The following is a 27,273-nucleotide window of genomic DNA, read 5'->3' as shown; positions in this document are numbered from 1 at the left end:
CTAGATATTACTTCTCTGTCGTCATGGCGTCAAGATGGCGTCATCAATGGTCGAGACGTGTCTGCAGAGTGAAATTAAATCATCTTGCAGACTCATACACCAACTCAACTGTCAAAATCTAAGTGTGGACCCTATATCGCCCCCCTGTGGACCTTCTGAGTCAATTTTTTCTGGAGGACTTTGCTAAGTTATGTGTTATTTAATTATCTTTTACTGCAGTGTTACTTGTTCTAGCTACATTCAGGAAACAGAGCTGTGAGGTGCAGACAGGGGCAGATTAGCACAGCCACGTAGGCAGACAGCTGTTCAGGGAGAGCTTGATAGCTGTGGATGGAGCACACATTTTCGAAATCAGACAGAAATAAAATATACTCTATTATGAATTCCTACTGAACGTCTCAGTATATTTTCAGCAGTAGTATCCAATTCTGAAACTTCTGCTAGGTACTTCTTGGTGTTGTCAGCCGTAGCACTGCTGTATGAAGTTGTCTCACTTTACTCACGCTGCAGTATTTCTTCTCCCTCACCTGCTCAGTAGAGTTGGGTACCGTTCGTAATTGAACCGATACGGTATCGTTATCTGGACTTCGGTACCGGTAGCAAACGGTACCTTATTTCGGTACTTTAAAAAAGTTTTTCAGTTGTAAAACAAAGTCTACACTTCTCAGATTTAAGAACAGTAAATAAATAAACATAAATAAATGTTAGTTAGAAATTAATATAGAACATATATAAAAAACTTATATATATATATATATACAGACCAGAGTTAGTTGTAGTTACATTAATGAATATGTTTATGAAAAATTCCGCTGTTTTGTTGTCAGTCAGCATTCTCCAGGCTGAACACGGACAGATAGAAAAGAAAACAGACTCCAAAGCATTCCTGCTGTGTGCTTGTCAGTGTTTGTAACAGCAGCTCAGATGAGAGCAATTTTTGGGGTTAAAGTGAGGATAATTCATAGGCGATGTGAAAAGGCTCACTGCCAACAAAACATCTTGTCTTAATAAGAAAATCCTCTTACAGACCTTATCAGAGAAAAGAGGTTCAAAGCATATTCTGATCATGACAGTGTGTAACATTTAGGCTTCTTTAAAACTTTGTACAGCATTCATCTCGTGCATGTATGACTTACTCAATTAAGAGAATTTCCTGATAAGAGATAACATTTTCCCTTTCCTTCTTTTTATTAACTTAAATTCTGATAAGACAAAAAACCCTCTGCTTGGCTGTCATCATCTATGTTATAGGATACAGAGCAGTTGTGGTTTTGATTGTAGATCATATTAAGTGGACGTAGTCTTCAACGGATGATAAAGTGTGGTACATATCATATGAGTGAACACCATTGTGACCAAACCTATTCTAGTGCAGTAAAAGGGTCGAAATGCTGCCCATGTTAAATCAAACACAGTGAAAATGATCAGTGAATTACTGGTTAAAGAACCTGGTCCAGATAGGGCAAAGTCTGGGTCCATGTCTGGGCTCTGGTCTGTCATTTAGAGACAGACCACAACATGACATTGTGTTAGCACCCAAACACTGGGTCGGGACCCACAGATGGGTCACAGGAGATTTGTTTTTGGTCACCAAACAAAATTGCAGAATTTTCCCAACTTGTTGAATCACGTGCATACAATTAAGTTTTAATGAATTTACTAAACAACCTCTGAGAATGAGACATATTAAGTGTTAACAACAGTTTTCCATCTTTAAAAAGTGGGTTTAAGTTTAAAAGGTTTAAATATTGAGAAGCCTTTGCTTTGGATCGTGTAGAAGGAGCAGTTTGTAGGAATTAACCAATAAATGTATTTTACAGTTTAGAATTTGACAATAAAGGGAGAAGACAAAGAGGAAAGAGCACAAGGTCAGTGGTTTTATGGTAAATGGAGGAGATTCGAGAGCTGTTGACCGTAATCACGCACATGTGTAGAGCACATTTCTCCATTTAGTCTTTATGGGGGAAAAAGATTCTGGTGGAAGTGATAAGGTCATAGTTTGGCATCGTCCTCTTCTGTGAGGAGTCATGAAATAAAAAACCTGTTTGATTAACTTTGCCCTGAACAACAGTTTCTGATTACTGGCACCAAATGGAAAAAAAACACTGGAATCAGTTGTTGGTGATAAAGCTTCGACAACATGATTCAGATAATTTTATTTTCTTTCTCAGAACTGTTATTGAAGTCAGTATGGAAACAGAAAAATCACTACAAGTCCATAAAAAACTTGTTATTTTAATTATTTGGAGACACTGACAGCAAATTTCATGGCAAGTTTGTAATAAAACGTTTATGATCCTTGAATATTGTATTCACACAGAGGCAGGCTGTAAAATTGGAGGAAGTTTACGATATTCTCTCAGTTTCTATGTCTCTCATGTAAAAAGCTGATATTTTGGCTGTTACTCTAGACGTGGTCAGATGGTCAACCAAATATTAAAATAAAAACTCAGAGGATTACGAATTTCCACAACAATTTCCAAGGAATTTGTTGTCAGTCTTTCAAATGTCTTGTGCATGAAAATTACACTTTGGTGCATGGTTGGTACATGAAAGAGATTAAAGTCGTGCCTGCTAAATGGTTTAACCTTTGGGTATCAATGTTTCGGTAATTCTCAGTAGCATGGATATTTCTTGTGTACAAATAATAAAAACTCCTAATAGAATAGAAGTCTATCAGCCTATTTCTGACTTGATTGATGAAACTCTTTGCAAATCCAGTGTGTTACTGATGCACAGACTCTAGTCGTTAAATCATCGTGAAGGAAGAAACACTTCCTGTTTCCAATCAAACTAGCTCAAGAGATTAACTTCTGCTCTGCCACATATTATATATATTTCCTTTATTATATTTGAGTGTGTGATCTCGGCTTAAGTATGTAGCGATGGTGTGGAAACGCACACTCTGCGTGGGAACAGCAGACAGCCGACTGTTCTGTAGCCAAGATGTGGTTGTAGTGACAAACGAGGAATGTTGTTAATATGTTTTAGAGCCATTTTTGAAAATGAAGTAAATTCCCCTCCACCTTCACACAACACTTTCATTTGAAGAAGGAAAACAAGAACAAGAACAGGACTCTTTCACCTCTTCAGACCATCATCGGCTAAAGTTTTAAATGTGATAGTGTCACAAATGTCACTCGCAGTGACAGAGGATCGTCACCACAGTCAGCTGTTCCTCGTCTGACATTTGACACAAAATGTCAAATGATTTGTTGTGGATTGTCGCGTGGTTACGATGATATTATGTGGTGACATGGACTATTTTTATGCAGCTGACAGACAGTAAGGACAGTATGTTGTGTTTTCAGGGAGAGCATCTTATGTTAAGTTTCATAATGCACTCATCTGTCTTTTATTTTCTTATTTAATCGATGAGTTCATAAAATGTTGATTGGTCTTTCCCAAACTTTAAGATGATGATGTTCTTAAATGTCTTGATTTGTCCACAAACCAAAATGATCCACTTTGAATTATTTCTTTGTTATATGGAGCCAGGGAATATTCACATTTAAAATGACTTTTTAATAACTGATTAATACCTTGATCATGATCTTTTCAAAGCCTTAAACAGGTATTTATTGTGTCTCATGTTTTACCAAAAAATCTTCTCTATTGTTTCTGCCAGCAATGTCACAAGGGGTTAAAACGTTATTTTATTATAGATTTGTCCGTAGTAAATAAACATTGGTAAATTATAAGGAGGATGATTATTAGAGCTAATGCATGTACAATACAATACAATATTCAACAACTAATAGAATGATGAATGTACACAGTCATTGGCCTTCAGGTAGAAAAACAAACACAGCTTCATAGTTAGTATTTTTTCTATTCAAGCTTCTATCTTTGTTGAATTTACTGCTTTTCTCAAGTTTAACAACAACTTTGCTCAAACCTTATCCCACGACAGTAATTACATGAAGAAATGAAATGGAAACAAAATACTGTAGCATGGTGCAACACCTAAACTCTTAAAGGCGGACCCTCCCTCGCGCTCCTGCTGTGAGCAGCACATACACTTTGCACCTCATGTGTGAAACTTCAGCTCCTTTTGTGCTTTTCCAGTTCACAATATGTTGAAAATGGTTACCCTTTGAAGACAAAAAGCTAAAAACCCAATAAGACATTTAAGAGGAATATGTGGGAAAAGAGACTGGGCACAACTTTTAATACATTCCTCTTTATTTTCTCCACTTTTCTTTTATAACACTGTTAAGTGAAGTGTGTTGATTGAAACAGCATGAAGGATGGCACACACTTTATAGATTTCGTGCAAACCAAATGCTAATTATTGGACAAAAATGATTAACTGGGCCTGTTATAGGCACACAACAGCACACTATGAGCCCTGACTTTGGTGGACAACTTTTATTGGCTTGTTACCTCCATGGATTGCTTACTTTTATCCTCTTCTTCTGTAGGACTGATCCACTTGTTGGCTAGTGGAGATGTGAAAAATGCTAACAATCCTATTTTCCTGAACAAAGTGTGTGCTAAGGAGAAATAAATACAAAATGGATGGTGATGAAAACCCAGGTGGTAGTGACGAGAATCACACAACCACCCGACCCAAGCTTGTGCCAAAAAAAGGTTGGCATTCGGCTCGCGGCTCGCAATCGCAGGCTTTCAGCAGTGCTGTCGCTAAATACTCTTCTCCAACATTTTCAGGATTGTTAAATCTTTTTAACTGATCTACAGTTCGGCATTGTTCGGTTTGATTCTCGTGCCTCTTCCTGTGGCGGCAATCTGACGACGTCACGCATTTTCCCTGGTTACGACGCCACGAGTCGAGCTAGTGGAAACACACCATATGACACTTAAGCCACTACAATAATAATAACCCAATATGCAGGGTCTAAAGAAATCACACTGTTTGGCACTTAACTTGAATTGAACGTTTCTAATCTTTTGTACATGAGTGCAATAAATATTTAGATTTGTGAAAGAAATCGCGCCAGAGAATCGTGATCTCAGTTCTAAGCAGAAAAAAAAATGGGATTCAGGTTTTTTCCAGAATCGTGTAGCTCTAGTATGAATGTGTAATATACCTGGACATGCTGGGCCGCCGTGAGCTGCGATTAAAACATGCACTCACTGCATTATTGTTTTCGATAAACTTACGCAATGTCACAAATTTAATTTCAATCCACTGTTCTTCTTTGGTGGTCAATTCATGTGAGAAAATTATGTCTGATGCTCCCAAATCATTGTTTCATAATTTGAGCCCAATAAATCCTGGCATTGTCATCTTGGAATATTCCCAAAAAAAAAGATTTAGGTAGTCAGCACAATTGAACGAGAATCTGACCCACTTCAGCAACCCGAGATCAGAACTGTGCCCCCACAGGCTTGTAAGGTCGGTGGTGAAATGAATGTCACGTCCTTTTGGCCATGAATTATGGTTTGCCATTAACATATAATGAGGTCCAACGTGTTCACAGCAGCTGAAGAATGTTTGAAAGATCCAGGTGAGGGTGTGGCGCCTGGCATGACATTCACCCCCTCACCCACTCACCGTGAATTATCCCGAAATGTTCCTGTTGACACACAGTTTTCCTTGGGAGATTTCAGTGCAGATCTGAAGGTGACTTCTGTGTTTTTGTTGTTATTGAACCCAAGGTGTCACACGCATTGATGGAGTCACCAAGGCTGTAATTTCGGACACACTGTATGTAATTCTAAATTGTTCTTTTTGGCAAATTTTGTAGTTTTTTTCACATGCTGTTGCAACAACTAGTAACGTTAGAAGAACTACAACACCACACTGGATCTAGCTAGACCGGAAACAAAACAACAGGCGTGCTGCACACACTTGTTTGGGCTAAAGAGTAGTAGGCTAACGTTACGTTTTGAGTGGATGGCGAGCGCTGTGTGCTTCTCCGTCGCCAAGCGGGCTCTCCGTATCCAACGCAGCCTGGATCATTTTTTGACGCACTCCCCACATCCAAGTAATGATGTATGCAGTGTTACCAACAAAGCTGGCAGACCCCCGAACCCTAGTAAGGAGACCTCCGGAGACCGCTAGCTCCTTTAGCTCGGATTAGCTTGTTACGGCAACAACACATTAAAAGGAATAACTCAAAATATGCCGGGTGACAAGAGATATTGTCTCAATAAAGCTAGCTGATCCACTTTTATATGTTGTTAAGAGCATTGAAATGAGACAAAATAATGGGACAAAAATAAATCAAGGGACATTTAGAATAGATAAAAAAGTCAGTTAATCGCGAGTTAACTATGACATTAATGCAATCAATCGCGATTAAATATTTAAATCGTTTGATAGCCCTATAAATTATATTTTGGTGGTATCTAATGTGGTTATGCATCCACCACCAAACCACCTCTGAATGTGTTTTTTTGTGCATTCAGGACAGAATAAGAGAGTTCGGACCTGAACTAAACATGATCCAAACAAGATTGGATCACCCAGGATTGATGTTAATGCCAGATCGGAACATGGTCTGAACCAAGCACCCAGTTGTTTCCATTTATTTCACAAGTTAGCAGTTTGAGTTATGTAATGCACGCACCCTGAACTTGGACATTTCACGCAATATGAATATCTGTTAGCTTAAATGTGTTGGCAGTGCATCAGTCAAGTGGAATGATTTTAGAGGGCTACAGTGCATGACCTCATTACAAGGGTTCAAATCACACAAAATAACATTGACTCTGTGTTTAGCTTGGTGAATTATACAACTTGAACATGTTTCAAAAGCCCCTGAACATAATTTCATACCACATCTGCATGTATGACGCTGTGCAATCAGTTTTCTGAAATCATTTAAAAAAAAGTTATGGCAAAAAAAGTAGTTTTATTCAGCTTTTGTCTTCGACGTTTTACAAACAAACAACCCCCCCCCCCACACACACATATATAACGGTGACAGTTCTCACACAAATATCTTCGCTAATTAAAAATCTCACTTTTCCGGGAAGAAAAGACTCAATCTGACGTGGAAAATGACCATGTCCTATTATGCAAGCTTTTCTTTGAAAGTGTATGCAGCACACATTTTTGTGTTATTGGGTAATTGAGATTCTACAGTTACAGTTATTTGGAGATGAAAACTCTGGCGATGGGATTTTAAAACTAACCAGAAGTATTAAATTAAGTGTAATGTTGCCTGCGGACGAGCGTGCTATAATTTTGAGTCGTAACACTGACAACACAGTGATTTCCAATTGCAACATCAGCAATGTAAATTACTGGAAGTCCTGACTGTTGGTCTGAAACCTTATCTCTCTTTGTAGCTCATAAACTATTGTACTAACACTGACGGCACCGCTGACCACAAAACTGAAAAAAAGAAACATGAGAGACACTTTATGACTCATTGTTAACTTGTGTCAAGCGTCCACTGCTACCACAGTTCGGCTCGCTCACATCATCAAATGCTGACGTGAAAAGACCGCAGCAGTGCGTTTGCATGTTTCACCTCCTCGGCTACAGATGTTGAACACTGAAGTGACCATTTTCCAAAACAGAAAATAAGGTTTAAGAGTGGGAGGTGAATTTGAATTTCTACAGTTAAACATCTAACGACAGGACAAATATTATGAATTCGTGGAGTCGCGCGGGAGCGGGATTCCACTGAATGCGCATTGCAGAGCGGGGCTGTGTTGCGTTGGAATCCCGGGTTAATAAAGAACGATCCTTGTGACTATATAAAGGGTTCCAGACTTGGTCAAATTGTGAACGGGGGCAGGGATTTCATGTATTCTTTGTTTGGAATAAATAAAAAGTTCCTTACTTACTTTTAACATTCAAAGGTTTCAAACACTGCACAGAAAGGATTTCATTTGTCACCTATAAATGACATCATACTGCTGTTTTACATGTGGTTTGACTTTAAAAATTAGCATAAATAATACAAATTGAAATTCTCCAATTTCTCTGCACTCAATAAAATACAAGGATATTGTAAAATACTCTTCAGTATAACGGTCCTGCCAATAATTCACAATAAAAGAAAAACAGGAGGGCTTTTACTTTGAAATTGGTAGAGAACGCGTTGTGCTTGTGACAAATTTGACAGATAAAAGCACTGACGAGCTGTTCCTGCTGCAGCAGTGTGTTTAAAGACAAAATAATACAAAGCAACTTGAGGAGAAAGACGGAGAGGATCAGTCACTTAATCAGGAAGGAGACCAAAACTCATGATTCTGGACCAATCAATTTAGTGTCCAATTTGCCTCATCCCCAAATCTACATGTGTTGAGACTGTGGGAGGAAGCCGGAGAACCCGGAGAAAACCCACGCAAACACAGGGAGAACATGCAAACTCCATGCAGAGAGACCCTTCTTCAGAGTGGGTTGCGAAGCCAGGCAAGAGTTTCTGACCACTACACTCCAATTAGTGTAAAAAAAAAAACCTTAAACTGCAGTAGGTCAGAAGACATCAGATAAGGTGACATCTCTTTCTGAAGACAGTTTGCGTTCATGACCATAAATGTGGTTTCCTGTGAGACCAAGTTGTCACCCAGTTGTTTCCATTCATTTCTCTCTGTATGAAGTTGACATAGTTGTGTTTCAGTTATGCAACACACACACACACTCTGAACTTTAAAACCTTCTGTTATGTTTTAAATGTACCTTTATTACCAGGCAGGCCTCTATTGGTTTCCATAAATTTTCATGCAATATGAATATCTATTAGCTTAAACGTGTTGGCAGTGCATTACTCGAGGCAGTCTGCACTGCATGACCTCATTACAAGTGTTAAATCACACAAAATAACATTGACTTAGTGTTTAGCGTGCTGAATTATACAACTTGAACTCGTTTCAAAAGCCCCTGAACATAATTTCATACCACATGGAAAAATATGGAAACCAATTTCCCTGCTGGAAGGTATAAAAGTCGATTTAGTTCTGCAAAACACAACAGTGCAGTTTGTAACAACACTTGAAACATCGGTTGGCAAGAGGAGAATAAAAACAAATCCAGGGCAAATGAATGTGATGCTTGTGTTGCATTCACCCGAGGAACGGGCCTTATTTTGTTGTCAACCTTGTGTTTGCGCGAGTGCTCCCGTCACTGTGGGAGGATCTGGTGCGTAAACCAGATACAATGTTAAACAAAACTCGAGGAAGCCTGTTTATTAGTCAAGCAAGAGCTGGTAAATGTATTACACGTCAAACCAACTGGGACCAACTGTTAGTTTTATGTTGTTTGCTTTTTAAACCCCAAAATCTGTCCAAAGTAATGAGCTCGACCCCGCACACATAAAACCAGCTGGAAAGTTTAACGTAAATGCATTTACTGTCGTGAGACATAATCCACAGGTTTGTTTTCTCTTTCTACCTTTGATGCATTTCACAAAACTGTCAGCTTGTTAAGTGTTTACATGTATTAATGATTCTTTCTTAATCCTATACTTTCTTCTTGCTCCATCACTGTGGCCTGCGCTGGAACAGAAATGCTGCCAGGGACAATAAAAAAAAGAGACCGTTCTGCTAATGCTTTAATGGTTGCACAATGGATTTTGCATTTCACTGATTTTATGAGCGCTCACGACTCTGTTTGCTTGTGGCTAGGTGTGTGTGTGTGTGTGTGTGTGTTGGGGGAATTTTGCTTGTTAAATGTGAGAATCTCAGAAGTCTTTGTTTCCCAGTCGAGATATCAGTACCAAACCATTGTGCAACTCCCCTTCAGCTCATCTTTGGTTTCATCTTGTTTGGTGGCCATCAGACAGAGGATACCATGTCCTGACATTATTAGAGGACTTAGCTGTCGATTAAAGATTGCATTGCTTTGAAAGGGGTTGTCAGGGTGAGATTATTCCCTCGGTTGTGCATTCAATACTCCATTATGTTGTTTGGCACAACAGACTCTTAAGAGTTTGATGTGTTGCCGCCGGTAACAATATGATGTAAAATGCATAGCGATCGCATTTCTCCCCGCAAGTTAAATAGTTAATGTCGGAACAATGTGTGTTCCTCGCTAAATCCAGTAATAGCTACCACAACAAGTTAGTCTGTTTAATTTGTTTTGTTTGATTTGGAATTTAAGACGTCTCGTAGTGGGTCTCAGCACAGGCCATTGTTGTCTTAACAGGATGGGGCGGCTGCTTTCTCTCAGGAGATAATGCCAGGTCCCGTCATCCCGGCTAATGCTGCTGTCAGACAGACCTGGGTCAAACAGCAACTGAAAATAACCCTAAAAGTGTTTGTTTTAGACCTCTTCAGTTGCCAGATGGGTGGGGTTTACCGCAGAGAAACCACAGAAAAGTGTAAGGAGGTTGTCAAGTCTTTGATGATCGTCTATAAACTGGCGCTAAAACACAAATGTCACTCCTCTGGTTGCGCCTGCTGGTTATTTGTGATCCTATGCTCTCGTTTTTCATGGTATTTAAATGTGAACCACATGCATAGTAGTTGCAGTGACAGAATTGACAATGGTCCCATAGAAGTGGTTGTGACACTTTAGTTATTTGAAAAAATGACTAAATAAAATATATGAGCAGTGAAAAGTAACAAAAAATAAATTCTAATAAATTCTAATATTTCTTAAGATATTATTGATCTATAAATCCAAGGGACGTCTCTATTTTAATCATATTACTGTCCAATAGTTCAAAATTGGCACTGAGTGCCAACTCTGATGATGTTTGGATAGGAAATTTAAGATTTATCAGGAGAAATGCAACAGCTATGTCACTAAAAGTGCACACTAATAGTCAAATCAAAGCTTTGGTATATTTTCTATTGCTGTGGGATATTCAGCTTTATAAACACAACTGTCGTCAAGAATTAAATTATATTGTTATAGTTTTTATAGCCAAATATTCCCGCAATTGAAGTTTATGGGAATTCTGTAATGTTTTTTTTTTTCTTTGAAATTACACGTAGTACTTGAAACGGCTCCTCCCATGGATTTGTATATGTTTTTTGTCAGTGGCTATTACCAATAGCATTGGCTCTTAAGTTTGGTGGAATATGCTTTCTCATAGCCTAGCATAGCACTAAGACTGGAAGCACAGGGAAACAGCTGGGATCAGTTAGCGGTCACAAAATATAAGTACAAATGTATCTTTCCCTCTGAATATAGCGACTGACACAACACCCTGTAAAAGTAGAAGTTGTACATTTTATGTACAGATTAGATCAGTGATTTATAAATGGGGGTCTGGTGGATTTGGTATTGGCTGTTTCTTTTTTAACTTGCCTATTTTTTGCATTCAAGTAAAGTGATGTAATATAAAGGGATAATCTGCTTAGTTTCGGACCCCCTCTATAACGAGATTGTTTATCTCAAGGTGCTATAATACATTTCTCCAAGTTTAGAGTAACTTGACGTATTTTTGGACCATGGACAAAGCCAGGTTTGCTGGTTTAACCCATTTCCAGTCTCCAAACACTTTTCCATGATATAGTTCGAGCACTACTCGGCTCGACTCGACTCGTTTTTTTTTTTTTGCTTTTCCATTAGGGATAGCACCTGGTACCTGGTGCTTTTTTTTGGTTTGCAAGCTGAACGGATACTAAACTGTGTCGTCAACGGACTGCTGGCCACTGATTGGTCACTGGAAGAGTCTTGGGCGTGACGTACAACACAAGAATCAAAGCGAACAATGCAAACTCAAGATCAGTTAAAAAATCCTGAAACACGCATTAATCTCAATATTTAACAGAGGAGTCTGGTGTATTTAGTCGGCGATCAGCGATGATAATGCCACCATCTGGACAGGAGAGTGTTGTTAGCGTGAATGGTCTGCATGGACTCAAAGTGTAGATATGCTCGCATTTGTCCGTGTGAACCGCCACACACTTTTTTATTGCGTGGACTGTTACGAACCTCTTCAGAGATGGAAAGTATGACCTGGGCCTAAGCAATGCTAATCCACTGCCATCTGTATTTTAGAGGGACGTCTCCTCATCTCAATGTCTCTCCAGGAAGTGATGCAGTTTTTAACTTGTATGCTATTTCAGTAATGTAATGATGAAACCATTGCATTTGAGTGCCAATAGTGACAGTAATAGATTTCACCATTCAAAGCTAAACAATCTCTGTTTTGACTCACAGTTTCCTGTCTTTTATTCAAATTTTAAGTTCAAGAAAAAGGAGCCGTTGTGTGCCAGAGTGTCTGGTTTCACCTTTATGGGAGACGAGTCTGTGGGTGGGACAGTGTGACTAAGTAATGACTACATGTGGGAGACTTGGTAAAGAGTGTTTATTTCCACTTACCAGACAATGCTGTCTCAAAATCGGTGATTTAAGGCTTTATTATGACAGAGGAGGTAGAGAGGCTGTGTCCATTAAGGTTGTGAGTCAGGAGTGGCGAGTACGGGTCAGTGTGTGGGCAGAGGACAGACTCTGTGGCTCTTCACCTGGAGGAGTAGTTAGATCCACCTAAATCACTTTTATAGCTTACTTTGGATGGTTGTTTTTTTTCACCGATTAAACAGCTCATCACGCAGACAAACTGCTTTCCATTCCACTTTGGCTCAGTCCATTCGATTCTTTTCAGCCACTTTGGTGGAAGAAATGTTGCTTTGAACTGGCAACACTGTGTGTAATATGAAATAAACAAGCAAGCCATATGCTTGGACAATAGAGGTGCATGCTAGTTTTTTATTATCCCCATCCTTTGCTGAAGCCAAGAGGATGACACACGAGTTAAAGCTGACATGATCTGCTGTGTTTGCCTCCCTGTCTGCGCTTTCTCGTGAAGAAGCACGTCGTGATTTAGTGAAACTAAATCATGATGTGTGCTAAATCAAGCTGTCTGACGAGAGCTTTTCTTCAGCGCTTCATTGCCAAGGTTGAAATCACTTTAAACTGTCTGGCTTGTTCCGGACATATTGTTACAGCAAGGCGATTTGGAGCCGTCATATGCTGGGAAGTATTTTTCCACTTTTGTTTAAATTCCCTCTCACCGTGCTGTACAAGCACAGGCAGATGCTCTGTATCAATTTAAGCAAAGTATTAACCTTTCATTGGAGGAGTTGAAGCAGCCAAAAGTTGGGTATTGTTTTATATGGGTTTAAACCTTTGGCCTTGACTTTATTTAACATCTGTTATTTAAGAATACGGGCGTTTGCACATTAAAGTTGAAATGACATGTCAAAGAAATGACATGAAAAACTGAGGGTGAAAACCTAACCTAAGCGCGATGTGAATAAGGGAATAAATTACAAAGAAATGTGATGATGAGTTGGTGCTCCGTCACTTTACTTTAATAGAAATTCAGGACACAGCCAACACTGAAGAAGAGAGGGTGAAAAAAAAAATAAAATAAATAGTAATAGCCATTGTGAGCTTCTGCTGTAGAAATATAGTGGCACAAGTTTGCTGCCTCAACAAAACAAGGCTTTTGCCTAAAATAAATATAGAAGATTATATTAGATTTGACTGTAATCTCCCCAGACTGGGGAAATTAACTTATTACAGCAGACAAGTACTACTATAGGATCTAAAATATATTTAGTATTTTGTAAATACAATATCAGTACTATAAACAATGAAACCGGGATGTACAGGTATTGCACAAAGTGTATAAAAAATGTGTTTCTGCTACTTCGTCACTGATGTGCAAGAGCCTCAAGGAAAACAAAAAAACTAACAGTTTTTTTTTTTTATAAAACTAGTGCAGTGCGCGTGCGAAATCTATTTTTGTGTGTGTGTTTTTAGTAATTGTTGGTTTGGTGTGTTTGAGTGCTCATTGTTACTATTACACAGCACGTACAAGTTCAGTGACATTTTTATTTGTGTATGGTAGAAAGCAAATACTGATACTGACATAAACTTAACTACATGGTTGCATAACAGTTGGTTGGTTGTGTGCCTCATTTTGACGATGCCTTATCTGACGTGCAGCGCTACTTGCGAGTCGAGCACTGCGTTCGCCATCTGCCTCAGCTTCGCGGCGCCTTGTCTCACTCACAGTGCTGTGTGAGTGAGAGGGGGAGTGGCTACAGTAGAGCGGCGAAAGCCAATATCAACCGATATCACAATCCGAATCAGAATACTTTATTAATCCCCGAGGGGGAAATTGTTTTTGTTCCAGATTCTCCGTGCAAAGTAGGATATAATATATATATTTAACGATTAGCGATATCTTTTGCATTACTAATCCAAAAAATGTCAAACTTGGCACTGCACTTACTCGTGCCCGTAGCAAGACACTTGTTTGAAATCAATCAATCAGACCATCGGTTTGAGAGATTTGCAGAAAGACAAACACGCCTCATGCACTGATTATTGTTTTTTTTTATCTTGCAGAAACTGCAACTTCAGTGTCTCGTTCAGGAAAAGTTTCTACATATATATATATATATAAATATATATATATATAAATCTATATCGTTGTTCTGCACAGATAAAGAAGCATAAAAAAGCTGTGACACCCCTTATGATCAAAACATTACGGCAACAGTCCAATAACAGTCTGCTAATATTATATTTACAAGTAAAAATCTAGTGTTTCGGACGGCTAAATAATCCTGCATATGTGAAATGATACCACATTTTTTCCAAATGAGGCTTCATCTGTAAAAGTATTCAAACAAGCTAGAAAGAGGCAGCTCTCCTCCCTAATATGAAGAAAATAACTCTCCAAAGAGTCTTGAAATGAGTCGATTTTCATTGGACACGTGTAATATTAGATCAGCATTTGGAAAAAACAAAACCTTTGATTTTTATAGTTTGGATTCAGGTTTTGATTCAATTACAGGGATTTAGGAATTAATGTTCACAGCTGCCATAGCTGTCACGGCTGGCAGACACTGTGTGGCATCTGTAAAACGGATTAAAGTAAAACACCACAGAAGACTGTAATTAGATTCTTTTTCTGACCCATATCTCATTTTCATCACTGTACTCTGGCTTTTTTGTGATTTCGTAAAAGTTGCGTTTCGTTTCCAGGTCGTCTAAGAGACAGAGGCAGATATTAACCAGAACATGAAAAGAATATGAAACCTCAGTAGTGAGCATTTCTGCCACTGTGGCTGAATGAGTCACTGTTGCAGCCTGGCACTGTGAAAGACTTGTCTGTTTGGTCCAAAGCAAAATATCTAAAGCAGTGGGTGGATTGACATTAAGTTTTTAAAGACCTTCAAGTCCCGGAGGCTATAACTTGATGACTTTAATTCCCCTGACGTTTCATGCAGAGAGGGAAATGTCTCAACAACTATGTGAATGATCAACATGACATTTTTGTGCAGATATTATTTTAACCCTCAGGATTCATTTGAATTACTGGTAACCCCCTGATTTTTTCCTCTCAATCAGGCCGCAGTATAAATTTACTCCATATTTTTGACAAAATATTTTCGACAGAGTCTCCCCCTAGGGGCTATTCAATATATTGCTACTGAAGCTGGGTAAAAAACATTTTTTTTCCAATATCAATAATTTTAATATTTGCAATTTCCTGTTGTTTCCTCTACACAAATCACAGACGATCATGATCACACAACAGCGAAAGTAACACTTTTTTTTTTCTTGCAAGTACTGTGAAAATCTCTTTCATTACCAAGCGAAATTGGTATGGAAAATGAAAAATCTCTAAAATTGAGTCGGAATTGGATCCATTCAGGAAATTAGCAGCGATACCCAGCCCTAATTGCTACTTCTGGGTTGTCTTCAGTGAGGAAACCTGAAGACAACGTCCATTTTTTTTTTTTAACATATGGTCTAAGTTAGAGTCCGTTCATGAAAAACATATTTGAGTAGATTTTTATGTGCTATATATTTGTACTTGGGCATTGCTTGGTTTCTTTTTTTTTGTCTTTGAAGAAACAGATGTTTTCGCAGCCTCAAAGGTTCGCTCATCACTCATGAGAAAAGCCAAAACTAGTGCCTGCGTTGTTGTAATAGTTGAAACCTTTTCGTAGTTGGCTCACGATCGCTGTTGAGACACTTTTCATTTCCGAGCAGATGATTGTGGTGCTGCTCACTGCACATCTACTCTCCGTCCTCATTAACCCACAACTCCATCTATTTGGCAAGGTTTGGGAATGGGAATTTTACAATCTTTCCAATTTGCCTGAGACAGAAATTAAGATGAATTTCATATTACTCTTTTTTTCTTTTTTCATTTTAAAGTGCTTTGGAAAAAAAAAACCTGCACTCACGTCCTGATTGGTAACTATAAGCTGTAAACAAAAAGCTTCTTTTACCACCTGGTTTGTAAATCCCTCCTCAGAGATCCACTCGCATGTGGATAGCACTAACGACTGTTCACACCTGAACATTAAACACATCCTGGATGTGTCTCCCGTGACCACATGACATCAGATCTGGCTCCCCTTGCCTGTTCTTGAGAACAAACTTGTGTGTTTAACAAGTTTGAGTGTACAGATGTCAATGTTTTTGTTTGTCTGTGCAAGTGACGGAGAGAGAGAGAAGCACAATTGTATCAAAGCCCTACTTACGCTGCTGTAACATGTCTTGTAGTAAAGTTGTAGCCCAATAAAATGTTCAGGCCACCGTTACGTCTTTACATATTTTGAAGTGATGTCAAACTGCAATATTAATCTTTTTTTTACATGGTTTTTGAACATCTGTCGGATTAAATGACAATCCCGATCACACAGGCATCCAGGTATGTGCAGTGAAACTGAAGTGGAATGATGGGGTGTCTTTTTCCAAGCTTTGTCTAAGGGGAGGCTCTCAGTTTCAGCATTTAAAAACTCCTCCTGCTTCAGACCGTAAATATACTGTATCTGAGGCAGCCGTGGAGCCAAGAGCCATTACTGCTGTCAGAGGGAAGGCTGTGGTCCAACACCAGAGCAGAGTCAACTCAGTTATAGTTCTTGAGTTAAGATCCGTGCAGAGGCAAAGAAGGATTCCCATCCCTCTGAGTGTGGTTTGGCTCCTTTGAAACTTAATCAAGGTTCAACCATCTTCAGCCAAAGACCAAGAAGACAAATTAGCCTCTAAGCTGAGCTTCAGTTCAGTGCAGGTCACACCTGTGTTTCAGTAGCTTAAACAAAAGACGGAAACGTCCCATGATTCCAGTTTGTACATTAGTTTGGCATAATCTCAGATTCAGCTGAATGTGCCCTTTGTTTAAACTCGGGGGAAAGTAGAAGAAATAGAACAAGTTTCGAATGACAAAGTGAGTTTTTCATGCTGAGATGCTTTTGTTCTTGTCATCGCAGTGGTTGATCGGCGACAGAGACAGTCACTGTGGGATCATCTGCACACGGACGCAGGGGAAGCCGGTGTGTGGCTCGGATGGGCGGAGCTATGAGACCGGCTGCGAGCTGCAGAGAGCGCGCTGCAAAGACAAGACACTCGCACTGGCACACCGCGGACGATGTCGAGGTTCGTACCAAGATCTGGTTTTAAAGGTCCAGTTTGAAAGAATTAGTGACATCTAATGGTAATCCTGCAGACTATAACAAACCCAGGACTCCTACCTTTCCCTAACAAGCCAGGGAACTATAGTGGCATATAGTAGCCAACTACTGAGGCTGTTGTTCTTTGTTTGGTTAGTAAACCTCTGTCTGGCAAATACAAATGATGTGGCTTTTTGTCACTAGGCAAAAACTGGGTGAAACTTGACCAGTTGGCTGTGGTACCAGTACCGACCTCCACCTCTGAGGGGAGAGACCTGGAGCTGAAAGGTAAGGACCCAGAAAACATCAGATATGCTTGAAATCAACCAAATTGTCTCCATATCTTGTTTGAATTTAAAAAGGAATACATGTTTAAATTGAAGCCACACACGAACGCATAAAAAACGGGACACAACAAGAAGATGTCTTTCATTTTCCGCCTCTCCTTGGGGGTGTAAATTTTAACAGACCGGCATCACTCACTTCCTCAGTCTCTGGATGCCAGCCACTCAACAGCAGCAGAGATTGATAGGTCTAGAGTCAAGGTTGGAACTTGGCATTACCCCCCCTTTTTTTTTAACCTTCTTTTGTCCATCAGGGAAACAACAGGCCCCCAACCAAATCCATTTCTGGAGGAAAATTTGTTCCCTCTGTGTGGTAACACATGGTTTTGTTTCATCGCATCAGTGGTGCACTAAGAAAAGGAAAGCCGGACAAAGCTCACTCAGTCTTTGCAGATGTGCGTTTGACCTGTTTGGTTGGTTAAAAAAACCCCACAAAAAAAAACAAACCCTGCACTTTTATTTGTTGAGGCCGAATCAGTCCTTGTATACAAAGGCAGAATCTGGGGAGCGCTTCCTTACTGTGTGTTTGAGTATCAGATTAAACATAACAAATACACTGGTACAGGTACAACAAACACAATACAACAAGCAGACATGTTTATCCATTATTTATCCACAAAATGGTAAGAGAACTGTTGGGTAAGCATAGACAAACATTGGCCGGACATGACGAATAGACTTTGATTATCACTTTGTTTTCACATTTCCATAAATTAGACTTGTTTAAATAGGGCATACAAGCAGTTTTATGCTTTTTTCTAAAATAAGACTAAATACACATGGTCAAAGTGGTTTTTTTTTAACTTCGCATAACTGTGTCTGTTCTGCTTGGTGACATCATCATCACCCAATTCTGTCTCTCTCTGTCTTTTACTCTGAACGAGACAACATGTCTGTCTCCTCTCAGGTCCACCGATTACTTTCTTTAAAACCTTTATTTATTCAGGGTAAAAGTTTGCCAAAAGTGGAGGACTGTGGTTTCACCGGTCAGCTTCCCGGTTTAAATGCGTACCCATGAACAGTGGAACGCGGAGCTCGGCTGGAGCAATAAAAACTGCAGTCGCTGATGGGATTTTGAAACAGTCACCAGTTGCTGTGGAGCTCACTTCATTTTTCTGACCTTCTCAGCCACTTCCATCTCTGTCCCCCGAGAGCAGCTTTGGCTCATCGGAGCTGCAGAAAACACAAGCTCAGTTTCCACTGACATTTCAAAAATACCAATGTTAAGCACACGGCACACTCCTCTGCACTAACAACGCACGGCTCCAAGCCTGCTCCTGGCACTGGTAATGGTCAGTGGAAGCACAATTTGTCGGGGGAATGTGTTGGGTTAGCATTTAGCAGTAGATTAATAAAAGGTCTTGCAGCATTGGTGTGTTCTTGGTATGACAAGGGTTTAAAAGCAGCATGTGTGGAGAGGTTTGCTGCAGGTTGTCCTGCGCTAAAAGCTCGTTAACCTTCTAATCCCTTATCCAACAGCTATGGTTATTTGTGGTTTAATTTAATTTTAGATACTTTTTTAATCCCCTTAGGGAAATTATTCTCTGCATTTTGACCCATCCTAGAATTAGGAGCAGTGGGCTGCCACACTGAGCAGCTCCCGGGGTGCAATGGGGGCTGGGTACGCCAGCCCTTTCGACCTGGTGGGGACTTGAACAGGCGACCTTCTGGTTACAAGCCAAGTTCCCTTTCCACTTGGCCACAGGCTGCTTTAAAATGATAAGCATTGGCTTTTGAGCAGCTACTGGGAGCAAACTACGTGTTCACAATGGAACCAAACAACTCATGGTTTCGGTATGCATAGGTACAATCCAGAGTGGAAATGACAGACTCATATTCTCACATTCATAAGAAAAACAGAAACCTATGGAGGTTGGAAAAACTCAATGGTAAAAGTGTACAAAGTAAATCAATGATGTTGTCTCCCTTCTGTACTGTAACTATGAAAATGTGCCCTGAAGCACAATACTTATATGTCAGATGGAGCTCAGTGGCCAACAGTAGTAAATTAGGGTTGTACTGGTCAGCTCCCTGGTGTTAACATGGGTGGTGTTGACGAAGAACAGGCCTGTTCATTAAAAAAAACACACACACACACAACAGCAGTGCAGGAGGTTTGTACACAATGTTTGAGAACAGACTGTCCTGTCAATATATTACAGATGCAGATCAGTCCAAGTGTCGTGTTGAGAGGAACCAGGCTTTGGAACAAGCCAGGAGACCTCAGGAGTCCATGTTTATCCCAGAATGCAACGAAGATGGGACGTTTGCCCAGGTCTGTCTCCGTAACACCACGCATTTCTATCTTCCACATTCCTTCACTCTCCTGTGACTCGTTCCCGTCCACACATCACAACTCCACTGTCTGAATTCTTCACGCCCTGTTTTATTGACACTCCTCTTAACAAAAGAAAACCACAGCTATGGTCATTTTTGGTGTCGTTTCCCTTTGTTGCCTCTGCAGGTCCAATGCCACACGCTGACAGGTTACTGCTGGTGTGTCACCAGTGATGGAAAGCCAGTGAGTGGCTCGTCTGTGCAGAACAGGACCCCAGTGTGTTCAGGTACTGAGGGACAAACGGCCTGGCAACAGGGGGAGGAACTGTCCAGGGTGTTGTTTTTGTGCAGTCTAGGGACGGTACATTGTGTCGTGCATTGTCCAAGTTAAAGGTCCAGTGTGTAACATTTAGGTGGAATTATTTTTGCAATTTTGCAGAAGATAAAATAGGGTCACACGGTTCAAAATATATGCAGCTCTAAACTGACCGTAGGTGTGAATGTGACAGTGAATGGTTGTTTGTCTCTGTGTGTTTGCCTGTGATGTCCAGTGACCCACGACTGATTAATGAATGAATGAATGAATGAATGATAAGATAAGATAAGATAAGATGAGATAAGATAGTCTTTTATTAGTCCCGCAGTGGGGAAATTTACAATCTGCCCACAAAAAACCCCTAAGCGAACTACCTTACTTAATCAAGAGAATTGGGAATGGAAAAAATAATCAATATTTATTGTGAGAGACTTAAAAATGAAGTCTAACTCACCAATATATAGCCCGTGTGATTTATTTTGAAGTGCCTTTGTGTCTTTTTAGCGATTCAAGACCTCATAATTGCCAATTTCCTTTACGACTCGTTCACTCTATAATATTTTTATGTGATATTTGACAATACATCTGCTTCTCCTGTATAAGTCTGCGTTTTCTGAACGCTAACAAAAGAGAAGGAACCAAATGAGAGAAGAAGAACAAAATTAAAGGAGGTTATGCCAAAATCATGTCTAAGAATCGAAGAAAAACAACAAATAAATATTAGCACAATGATATTGCTGTGGTATTTGGTAGGATGTTTCCTGACACTTCTTTATTACCATCAAAGAGCAGCATTGATGTAGAAATGTCAGTGGTGGCTACATATGTACGATCTTGGAGCCAAGAGTGCGTGAAAGCCAAGTCTCTGTGGTTTGGGCCAATTAACTTTCACATCAGATTTCAAAAGACAACTGGAAATGGTTTATAGCTTCAGTTCCCTATCAAAGACAGAACTGAGAGTCCATGGCTTGTATTAGTATCCTAAGCAGCAGCATACGAGGATGTAAATTTAGTAGATTACCATTGGGGTGACCAAACAGCCAAAATCACTTTCAGCGTAACTGTGCTGATGAAAGACGAAAAAGTGAACACAACCTTTGTGTTACAGTTAATCAGGGTCCGTCCTGCCGTAGTACAAGCACATGTGTATTACATGTCATGTGGAATACAGCAGGTGCAAGGTCAACGAGACGGCTAATGGCCATACATGCAGGGGCCTCTTTAGCCCCTAGTTTAAGTGCTCTCAGAGCGAGGGCCTCCGTACACTCATCTTGGATGGGAACACTTTATGATAATCACCATCATTTTCCCTCAGAAGATAATACAAGGGGGTGTTTGCCAGAATTGGATTGCACAGTCACTAGAGCATATGGTGCACATTTTGCGCGGGGAGTGTGGTGAGAATGGTCGCATGCCCTTCTGAGGCTGTTCAGCAGACGGCCAGAGGCTTCCTCCTTTGCCTCTCTCTGTCTTTATCTCTCCCTTTGCCTCAATCTCACGCTCCCTCTCTTTGCTCTGCACTTGTGCCACTAATCATGTGTATGGCTCCCATCATCATCCTCATCATCAGCAGCAGCAGCAGCAGCACCTGCAGCTCACACAGAGGCAGTTAAGTTCTCACATGGAGCATGTCCATTCATAGCAGGAAACCACTAAACTTAGAAAAAACCTTGCCGAGGTGATAGTAGTGAAATTGTTTTGTAGCAAACGTGCTGATGTACATTTAGACAGTTGAATTTACATGCACAAATATTTATTTTTTTTAGTTTGCACATCAGCGACAATGCGAATAAACTGCCAAAAAAAGTTGCACATAACGAATCGTTTGGTCTTCAAGAACAGAAACTATGAAACAGTGTTTGTTTGCTCTGATGTGAAACTCCATAGAAAAATATCAACACGCGAACAAACATGCGTGACGTGCGAAGGCCGTAGGAGTGACCGACCTAGCAACGTTCATTCCTGTTTTGACGAAAAAAAGGTACCGTTGAAATCTGGTCGACACAAATTGGACAGTAATGGTGCGTTCCAGTTGTAGGCGGATGTTGGAATCTCCAAGTTCCTGGTCAGAAATCGCAACTTAAACGCCCCTTCAATTCCGAATTCCAACTTCTTACAAAAGTCGTACTCAAAAATAAGTACAAAAAAACTTGCATAGAACACATATTGTTATTCTGTTTGTGTGTACACAATTATGATATATAGCATTATTACTGACTGGAATTGATACAATGGTCAGCCCAAGATATGCTAGTGATGTGTCACTCCCAGCTCTGACTTCCGGTGTAAATGAAATGCACCATAACTTCATGCTGTCATAGGGAGCTGGCAGAGGTTTACTTTAGAGCACTTTACTTCTTCTTCTTTTTTTTTTAAATATGCAATTACAACATCATGACTCAGTTTTTCCAAAGGTTTTGTGCCATCCCAGTGATTGACAGCTTTGTGCTGAGCCAAAAAAACGAAAAGTAGATTCCAAGAAATGTGACTGTGAACAATGCAGGAGTTTAAATACCTAAAGTAGGCTTTGCGTTTTATGAGAATTCCCAAGATAGAGTTTGAGACACGACGTCGGCCTTTCTGTCCTGCATAAGATCCAATATGTTCATTGTTTCTTGCAAAGGTATGTATGACACGACTAAGCACAATCTGGGCTCAATAAACCTGAAATATTCACAGCTGCTACTGTCAAACACACCCAACAACTCTCCTTTCCTCGTGATTCTCCCCCTCTCATTCTCCTGACATGCTCAGACGCCCCTGTACACTATGACCCAAATCAATCATCTCACATACATTTGCAGGAAACTTCCATGAATTTATGGGAACTCATGCTGCGACAAGTGGATTGTCAGGTAGTAAATTTCCTTCTAGTTGCCTTCATTACAATGTCTTCTACTCTACGATGATTGCACTGCACTAATTTTGCTCTGTTCCTCCCTGCATCCATGCATGACATTGAAATCTGCACGCACCGAAAAAAAAGAACATATACTCTGATAATCCTCCGATATGGCAAAACCTCTCAGGTCCACAGTAGACACCATTACGATAACACAAGCACCAAATGTTTCAATGTGTGACTCTGAAGCACTAACAGAATGTACTCATCAAACTCAGCATCTAACCCTAAGGCAATGCGTCATCAATGGGTTGGGTAATCTGTGGGAATTATACCTTTTTGTCGATGCGTCCTGTATTTACAGTACTTGGAACAATCACATTTAATTCTACATGATTAGACGGCTATTAAGTAAATCAAGTGACTCTACAGTGGATTTTCACGTTCCCAAAATGCTTTCCTTTCTTTGTACATGTTGTATTTGTTTGTTTTTTTCGTTTTTCTCTTTGAAATTACAGGGTCAGTAACAGATAAACCACCTGGGTCATCGAACTCTGGTAGAAAAGGTGAGTTGAGATCTGTTGACCGTTTTGTGTGCATGCACAGGGGCGTTTTTGGTTCGTATGAGAAAGACTGAGAGAAATTCAAAATGTCTTTGGACTAGATTTTACATCGTCATCCAGGGAGGGTGGTGTAATTGTGGGAGGGCTTGCCGTTGATGCCGACATTATTTGTATCCCCCCCCCCCCACACAGTTTAGCCATCAGTACAGACCTGGATCAAACAGTAATTGAGAATTATTGAAATTGTACATATGCGTGTGCATTTATTGGCCAATTTATTAGTGACATAGGACACCTATCCCAGATAGCACAGCCCACAACAAGTAAACACACTGTTACCATTCATAACTGAACTGTAGAATAATGGCCTACATGCACTGATCAATTTGCTTCCATGCGATTGGCTGATTCAATATTTGCGTTAATGAGCGGCCTAACTGGTGTACCTAATAAAGTGGCTGGTGAATGTATTTTCAGCTGGCTTAAAAAAAAGTTGCTTATCAACAGTAACTTTTTTATTTTTTGTTTACCCAGTCAGGTCAGTTTCCCCTCGAGTGTTTACAGATACTGGCATGTCATCTGATTTAAGGACTTGCGTTAGTGCTTGCAGAATGAATCCAATCAAAGACTTTTTTCCTGTGGTTTCCTTTTTGATTTATTGATTTCCAAAGGGATTTTCCAGATGCGACAAAACTGCATATGGGTGAGTATTTTAGGTGGCTCAAATCCACAGCATCATATACAATTGATTACAGTTTAAACATTCATTCGCCTGATGAAGCCTGGTTTTTGTTTTAGCATCTTTTTTGGACAGCTTTTCTCCACCAAACCCTTGCTCCTAGAAAGATTGATGGTTTAAAGTATTTATTTATTTTTACAGTATTTTTTAGCTGCTATTTTAGTCCATTCTAATGGGCTGCATGTTGAATAATGCTGCAGTGATTATTAATTGATTACTAAATGAATCGCCAACTATTTTGATTGTTTTTTTTAATAATTAAAATAAGCTTTTTGAGCTATCTCTGCTCCATATTACAAAGAAATCACTAAAACTGATTAATCTTGAGGGCCACATGGCAGGTTAGTGGCTAGCCTCACAGTAAGAAGGTTCGAATCCTGGTTTGACCTTTCTGTGTGGAGTTTACATGTTCTTATGCAGAGGTTAATGACACTTTTAATTGACGGAGGTGTGGCTGTGAGAGTGCTGGGATTGGCTCCAGTTCCCAGCTTTAAGTGGAGGATAAAGTGGTAGACAGTGAGTAAGTGTGTGGGTGAGAGTGATTATTTTTGGTTTGGAAACAAAACAAGACATTTGAGAACATCATTTCAAGGGTTGGGAAACACTGATCAACATTTTCTGACATTTTATGGACCAAATCAGTGGCCGATTAATCGAGAAAATAATTGATAGAATAATAAGTCCTAAACATATCAAACCTTCACAGTAACTTCATCTCCTTAGTCAACGTTTTTGCATGATTTCTAATATTGCGACTAGATGTGATTGAAACAAACTATGCAATTTCCTTGTCTCTGTGAAAAACAGTATTGGTGTTTATTTAAAGCTCAGAATTAAAGTCTGTTACAGTGCAGTACAGTGTGTGTGTATGCGTATGTGTGTGTGTGAGAGAGAGAGAGACTGACAGAGAGAATGTAGTAGAGCCAAATGTGGATGGTCGTCCCTGTGTTTTTGTATTATTCCATCTTTCTTTCGCTCTGTTTTTCTATCTATCTTGGCCGGGCCATGTGCAAATCCCAACCATTCAACAGTTCTGGAGAGTAGATTGTATTAACCTCAATAATGGTAGTTTCTTTCCGTTTCTTTCTCACCCTCAACCCAGATGATGGCTCCAAGCCCACACCCACCATGGAGACTCACGTCCCCCCTGAGGGTGACGGTAAGTCTGCTTCACCTACTCATCCATCTGTAAACCACTGGTAACATGATCCCTTTTTTAAGCTGAGATCCATCGAGTGTTTATTTTCACAGTCATGGTTTAAAAGCTGGCTCACATTTGCTCCGTGTAAGTTTTGCCCCACAACCTCTTCCAATAACGTAGCCTCTAAGGGACGCTACATTATTTTATACATTTAATATCAAAGCCAGAGATTCAGTTTTTTCACTCACTACATTTTCCAAGTCTGGATGTCAAATATGACATATTCAATATCTTGCTGAAAATAATCGTGTCTTGGATGCCATTCTAATTTTGGTTTTGTGGGTAACGCTCAGTTAAATGAATTGTGGTGAGCTATGTCATGACTCAGTTTGAAAACATTTGATCTGTCCTCTGTTATCCTACCACTGCAGAGATCACTGCTCCAACGCTGTGGATAAAACAGCTGGTTAAACAGAACAGCTCCACCTCCAGGAAGCAAGGTGAGCGAATTAAACAGCTTCTTGTTCTCATATATTCAGTAAATGAACACTTGAATGTCCAAAAACAATTGGGTGTTGCAGAAGTTCCACTTTCAACATCACACACGTCCTCTGCTTTTCCATCTCCTGTGGTGTTTTACACCAACTGGCGTCCATAGTATTTAATTTCTGCTTTCTTCGCCTCTTCTCTTTCCTTCTTTTTGATCTCACACACATAACCGTGTACCATAATGTTGCTTTTGAAACCAATCACATTCTGATAACCATCAATAATACTGAAAACATGTCGGTCACAAGTGCAGCCCAAATTCCCAGTTCTGCAGCAGTGATAACGCAGTGACAGGGTGAGATATACCAACAAGTCCTCCAACTGAAACGTAACTATGGGTCGTTTTGGCCCCTGAACACGACCTAGAGGTATGTTTTTAGTACACTGGTGCGGTATTTTTCAGTTCAAATATGCACAGGTGTTACTGAGGTTAGTGTTGGGGCAAAAAAGACAGGGTTAGGCAGTAAAAATCTAAAAAAATATATTAAAAGGTGGTATAGTTATAGTGGTATCAACCACACTATATGTCTGGATATACGGTATCTGTAGCATATTTTGCTAGCTTGCCACTACAGATGCTAGCTTTAGCTCTAGGTTCAGTTCGTAAGAACTAGTGACATCCAATGGTTAAAGGAATATTTCATTTTCGTTGAATGTCTATTAAAACTGAGTCATGTATGTAGTAGAAATGTGAAATAATATTTGAAGCAAGTGCCTTCTTGGCCGAGAGACGCAGAAAAATGTCATTTAGGCTCATGTAGATGAACAACTACAACCCCCAGAATGCACTGCGCTCGCTGCCCCGTGAGAGTCTCGCTGTCTCAAGCTTCGAAGCAGACAGCGCTAGTTGTGTAAACACCGAATCCCTGTGAGAAATTAAATATATAATGAATATAAAATACAAAACGAAATACTCGCCACCCACGGCCGCTGCCGGCGCTCTCCGCCACCCGCTGGCTTCTAGTTTTCACCGAAATGTTTACTCTGCAGAGCCGGTTAGCGTAACTGTTAGCAAAGATGGCGGACACCGTGTTTACATTCTGGGAATGAAGAAATATTAAGAAGAAGTATTCTTTTAAACTGAACTATGGTGGCCTTCACATACCAGAAAGGATGTCTTTCTTCATTTGCACTGTAAACTAAGGCTTCAAGACCCAAATGTACACTCTGGCTTGTTACAACTCGACGCAAATAAAAAGCTTATTCT

At 39.9% G+C, this 27,273-nt stretch overlaps 1 protein-coding gene across 5 annotated transcripts in view; it reads left to right on the top strand.

The window, feature by feature from the left end:
• smoc1 (SPARC related modular calcium binding 1) overlaps positions 1-27,273 on the top strand; it is a 58,677-nt gene that overhangs the window by 8,666 nt on the left and 22,738 nt on the right. For 2 of the 5 annotated variants that reach the window (XM_058614882.1, XM_058614883.1), the window contains exons 2-9: positions 17,116-17,281; positions 17,500-17,583; positions 19,802-19,914; positions 20,104-20,203; positions 23,037-23,087; positions 23,593-23,640; positions 25,446-25,535; positions 25,949-26,017. In XM_058614882.1, the coding sequence (XP_058470865.1) occupies positions 17,116-17,281; positions 17,500-17,583; positions 19,802-19,914; positions 20,104-20,203; positions 23,037-23,087; positions 23,593-23,640; positions 25,446-25,535; positions 25,949-26,017 (721 nt within the window). The remainder of the gene's footprint in view (positions 1-17,115; positions 17,282-17,499; positions 17,584-19,801; positions 19,915-20,103; positions 20,204-23,036; positions 23,088-23,592; positions 23,641-25,445; positions 25,536-25,948; positions 26,018-27,273) is intronic. The other 3 variants (XM_058614884.1, XM_058614887.1, XM_058614885.1) reach the window with 3 other exon arrangements.

This window comes from Solea solea, chromosome 18 (assembly GCF_958295425.1).
Source record: "Solea solea chromosome 18, fSolSol10.1, whole genome shotgun sequence".
Taxonomy (NCBI): Eukaryota; Metazoa; Chordata; class Actinopteri; order Pleuronectiformes; family Soleidae; genus Solea; species Solea solea.
The sequence above is the reverse complement of the archived record's forward strand: the minus strand, read 5'-3'. Positions and strand labels throughout refer to the sequence as shown.